Source organism: Rosa rugosa, chromosome 5, assembly GCF_958449725.1.
Source record: "Rosa rugosa chromosome 5, drRosRugo1.1, whole genome shotgun sequence".
NCBI lineage: Eukaryota > Viridiplantae > Streptophyta > Magnoliopsida > Rosales > Rosaceae > Rosa > Rosa rugosa.
Window position 1 is genome coordinate 7209589 of NC_084824.1, and position 5763 is coordinate 7215351.

Here is a 5763-nt window from a genome sequence, read left to right on the forward strand (position 1 = left end):
TTTCTGGCTTAGTGGTAGTTGAATAAAACGTTGGGTCCGTTGAGTAGGTGCTGCTGCCAAAGTTTGGTGGCCAACGGAGCTGGTGGCGGTGGCGGCGGCGCCGCCACTGTGGGCGGCGGTAGCGGCGGCTAGGGTAGCTTTTTAATTTCTTGTTCTGGCTAGTTAAATTCTATAATTATCATAGAGCTTGTATGTGAAGTTTGGTGAATTTTGGAGGAGTTTGGAATTGTTTGTGAATTTCCGAAGTTTGAAGTTTTGTGATGGAATTGTGGGAAATCCGGCCGTTGGATTTCCCTCGTTTTCATTGTGGAATATGTAGATTGAGGAATTGGTGTTGTGGAAGAGATTTGGGTGGAATTTGAGAAGTATTGGAGATAGAGATTTTCGGGTTTCGTTTAGGTTCGTATTTATTTTATTCGAATTGCCGTTTACGGAAATATAATTGTGTACAGGGCAATGTTGCGAGCTACGGCTAGATGAAGGAACTCGTTTGCGTGGTCGCCCATTAGTACTGTGAGTGGACTTTTATTTTCAAATAAGTGATGCATGCATTTATTTATTAAAGTATGCTTTATTTAATTAACATATTATTTTCCGAGCATATGAATTGATTTTGGAATTTGATTTCAATTTATCTCGTGGATTTGCTTTCAATAATGATTTTCATGAAGTAATTATGATTTATACCGGTTGTGAATTTCGGTTATTAATTTGTTATGCTCGGATTCGAATTTATAATTGATGTTGAATTTCGACGAATTATTTTTCCGAGGTGATTTCCGGAATTAATTATATTTCTATTCGTGGTTTTGAGATTTCTGGAAAGCTTTTCGAAATGGGATTTCGATGCAGTTATTTCTTATTTATCTATCGACTTTCGGTTTTGGCATTGGGAATGCCTTGTTGATGATCTAATTATTTTCTTAGCGTGTGGAACACGCTGTTGATTTATACGACGTTTTACGAGAATTTCCGGGTACGGTTGGGAATCGTACCCGTGTTTTCTTTATTCGTGGGACATGGGGAAGCCTTAAGGATTTATTGGATTTTATTAGTTTTTACCCGCCATACCTGGGTCGTCATATTTATTGCTAGCTAGCCTATTAGTACTCCTCCCTGCTTACTATGTGTTTGTGGGTGAGTAAGAGCAGAGCATGGGATGCTCCAGAGTGTGGGACACTCCGACCCGAGCCTGGGAGGCTCCCTTCTTTCGTATGGTGAAACTTCTTCCCCATATTTTATCGTTGCTTGACTAGCGGGGCTAGTCCGATTTTCACTGTAGCCAGCGGGGCTGGTTATATCTTTTTGAGAAACGAGATTTCGGTTTTACGATATAGTTTTCGAATGTCGTGACTAGCGAGGCTAGTTGATTTATCGTTTTGGAATTCTTGGATTTAAAGCTAAATGTGTTTTTCTAATTGTTGCATGCATCGGTTTTTATTGAAATAAATGTGGGAAAGTATGAAATCCTTTTTCTTTTAAATTTGTTTATTTTTGTCCACTCACGCTAACGTTTTTCGTCTACTTTCCCCTGGGCCTTTCGGTTTCTAATGCCCAGTTTGCAGGCGCTATTAGTTGAGGTCGGGCGTACATGGATCGAGGCATAGTTGACGAATAGCTTCCGCGCTTCTTTGTTTGGCTCTGATCTATTGTGGGTTACTATTTTGGGTAGTCCTCTTTAGGGGTGACTCGACCAGTTCTCGGTAGAGTTATCTCTAAGGTGGGCCCCGCAGGGCCACCTCGGATTTCAGGGTGAAATTCGGGGCGGGTCCTGTCAGTCACTGCGGGTTGAGGGTATTCAGACAGATTTAGTGCATAACTCAAGCAAGACGGTTGTTGGAAGATATAAAACATGGTCAACGAGACGGTGGTTGAAGCTGCGATGCCGGCCAAGGTGCCCAAAGTGGTAGTTGTGGTGTGCTTAATTGTTGAGATGGAACAAGGTGTTGTTGGGACGGCGCCGCTCATCTCTTGGTGATTCTACCTTTTCCCTTCCTGGGGGACACCTCGAGTTTGGTAATTGATTATATATCTTTCATTTCTCTCTAATTGTCAGTTCTAATGGCTAATGAGGATATACTCATTTATCTAAGCCTTGAAATTTAACAATCAATTGATTAATCGGTTTTCAAATTTGGCTAAACTTACATAGAAACGTTTCTTGTATAGAAATGTATTTGATCACTTGTGCGTATCTGATGGTTATCAGCACGAGAATAACATTGAATTTACTTTTCTCCCAATCCTGCTCAAGTACACTGATGTTTTGCGGCCATTTCCATTTCTTACCGGGCTGCATTTGTGTTTTATAACTTATCTGTGTACTTGCAAGTGAGAGCTTTGAGGAGTGTGCAACAAGAGAAGTGAAGGAAGAAACTGGTTTAGACATTGATAAGTTAGAGTTTCTGACATTCACAAACAACCTGTTCTTAGACAAAGCCAAACCATACCATTACGTGGTGATTTCTATGCGAGCAGTCTTGGCAGATCATCCACAGCCTCAGAATACTGAGCCAGACTTCTGTGGTGGTTGGGGTTAGTATGAGTGGGACACCCTCCCCAAGCCACTCTTTTCGCCCTTGGAAAAAGCAGTTCAGGCTGGATTTAATCCTTTCCCTTTTTAATTTTCAGCTATATGTACTCATATATTACTACACATTGATCAGCCTGTGATTGTTTTTTTTTTTCTTGAAAGAAACCACTTAATCGTTGTAATATCATCTCAATTACGAAGCTTATCTTACAGATTAAGCTTCTGTACATACCGCCTATATTACATACCGCCAACCATAATCAACGACCTCATAGGTGGGCCCCAAGACAAGGCTAGCCCCGCCTATGGCATGCATCCGGTAGACCGACACCCGAGCTACCTTGCCATGATGGAGGTCGACTGATATCTCGCCTAGAGGCCATCCTCCCATGCTCTCCAAGAGGCTTCAAGAGAAGCAATATGTGTATTATTGTCCCACATCGAGAATATGTAAATGGAATGAGACTTCCTTTAGCTATAAGAGGAAGTCCTCTCCTTCTTGGAAAGGGATGGATCCATGATCTCTATACTTGTATCACTACAAAGGCTACTTGGCCTCACTACTAGTGAAATCTCTAAGTGGACGTAGTCTTGCCTCAAGGGCAAGGTGAGCCACTATACATGCTTGTCTCTCTCTCTCTCCCCATCATGATCCACAGTTAGTTCCCGTTCCGTATTCTTCAGTAGAAACATTGGCGCTAGAAGAATGGTCCCTATGTTTGGGTATGAACCTCCGACCTTGAGCAAGAGTCATGTACTGGTACCACAAGTCAGCGGGTACGTGCAGGACCCCACACCCTCATAGCTCATCATCGTACTTATGTCATTTCTACAACCAAGGTCCAATTTCAGTAGTACTCGACCGGGACTCGTTGAGAAGATCCCGCTCGTGGTCCAATTTCTAAATCCTTCCTGGATCCTTTAGCCAGTCACGTACAGGTACCACCACGGGTCCCCGACCGGTACTTCGAAATTCTGGGAACCAGGCCTTCCCCGACAGCATCCTCATTTCCTGAAGATCATCACCGGTAACTCCATCACCCCACTGCTAGCTCCCGCTCGGCAACTCACCACGAGTCTCGGTGAGCATCCCTCCCACACCTCCCAACCTCAACAACTCTCGCACGTCATGATTCAAGCCCGGTATCCGAAACCTATCTACTTCCTCTCGGTGACCAACCCGGTACCTCCTCTCAGCAGCTCATCCCGGCAGCTTAAGCAAACTCGAGTTTACACCACCAAGTCTACATACCGGTACCCGACATCCCTTACCGCAAGCTCTTCACCACCGGGTACCGTCGTCCTCAACGAGTTCCTAAAGCCCATACCGGCACCCGGCATCACCGGAGACCAAATTCGGCGACCCCTCCCGGTATCCACTGCATGTCCCGGAAGCTCCATCTCAATACTTTGACCCATCTCGGTCTTGGAATCCCAGTGGGATCCATGATCCCCACTCCTGCTCTCGGCACTCAAGCAGTGACACCTCATATCACCGGCGACACAACAAATCTCTCAGTGACGACTTTTTGGTCCATCGGTCTCTGGTACTCGCTGCGCTTTCTTGGTTCAATCCCAGGAAAAACCACAGCTTCTGTAACAAGAGTCTATCTGTACCCCCTACCTCCACGGGTACCCCTGCCATGTCAACTATCATCAGTACCAGCTACCGAACCCGGAGTTAAGTTCTGGCACCCGCTGGCCTTCACCAACCCATGCTCTCAAGCAGACAAGCAGTACACACTCCGGGATTCAAAAAAAAAAAAAAAAAAAGGACGAACTGCTTAGTACACCCAACACGTCAAACCCAGTACTCTCTCAGGTCTTGCTTCGACGAAGATTCGAATCGGGTATCTCCAGCAGCTTTCGTTGGAGATGCAGTTTTGAGCTCTTTCCTGGAGGTCTCAAATAATTCAAAAGATATGTCTTCTTACTTCCCTCTATCTTGCTGAACACAAAGATTGCTTATATATACCCACCGAGAATTATACAGTCATGCTTAGGCTCAGCTAATATGCATGCTCGTCTGCTGCTATATGAAATCTTTCTTCACTCCATGTTCCCACCTCACATGCATGTATATCATATTATATATAGCAAGGTGGTTTGTATTTCTAGTTCACGAATTATATATGCACATATATGGGGTTCAGCATCTCCACAGATTTGCTCAAATAAATTTTATACACACATTCTGTGCTAGCTGTACATGCTGTCATGAATAATCATTTTTCATCTTATATGCTTGCAACATAATGTTGACACACAAGCTTTTGATTATATTCATTGGATGGTTACAACATGATGGGTAATAGACACGTACACCTCTCATGCAGTCATACACCTCCACTAAGTGCCATGCACACATGCATTCAAGCCAATGTTTTAAAACGCTAAAGGCGTACCCGAGCCGTTTTCGGGACAGCCTTGCAGCCTTGAGGCATAAGGCGTAAGCCTTGCGACATAAATTTTTGTCGTCACATTAAGAGCAACCACTAGTAGTAGTACTAGAACTCATTGTTGCTACACTAAATAATTAAACATAACATCCTATCAATTACATATAAAATAACAATCTGGGCAGGGAATTTGAACAATACCAACCAACATATACAAAGCAATGATACAGAGCAACATATTCAGTCAATGATACAGAGCAACAATCTTGAAATCTTGTACCTTCAAATCTTGTCTGCAAGTCAATGATACAAAGCAACATATTCAGTCAATGATACAGAGCAATGATATTCAGTGATTTCAGTCAATGATACAGAGCAACATATTCAGTCAAGATTTGTACCTTCAAATCTTGTCTGCAAGTCGAACTCCAAATCTGCAAGCACCTCTCAAGTCTGCCAATCGAACTCCAAAATCCAAATCTGCAAGCACCTCTTCAAGTCTGCAAATCGAACTCCAAATTGAACTCCAAATCGAACTCCAAAATCCAAATCGAACTCGAAGGCTGCAAATCAAACTCCAATAATCGAACTCCAAGTTCGAAAATAATGGGTTCTAAGAGATTTGCTTCCTAAACCCGAAAGCTGAAAAGGGGAGGCGAGGTTGGTACTCTGCTGAGCTGTTGAGTCTGCTGTGCGTCGCGACCTAGGTCTTTAAACCTCAAAACCAAAACGACGTCGTCTCGGAAACCAAACCTGCGCGTATGCCTACGACGCCTCAGGCGTCGTTTTTTACGCCTTAGACACCACCTCAGAAGCCTCGTCGCCTTATCA

General features: G+C 43.7%; 1 protein-coding gene across 1 annotated transcript; it reads left to right on the forward strand.

Annotated features, from left to right (window-relative positions):
* Positions 1-1852: 1852 nt before the first annotated feature.
* LOC133711134 (geranyl diphosphate phosphohydrolase-like) lies at positions 1853-2540 on the forward strand. Its single transcript, XM_062137300.1, has 2 exons — positions 1853-1974; positions 2333-2540. Exons 1-2 carry the CDS (start codon positions 1853-1855, stop codon positions 2538-2540), a joined length of 330 nt encoding a protein of 109 aa, XP_061993284.1.
* Positions 2541-5763: the final 3223 nt, after the last annotated feature.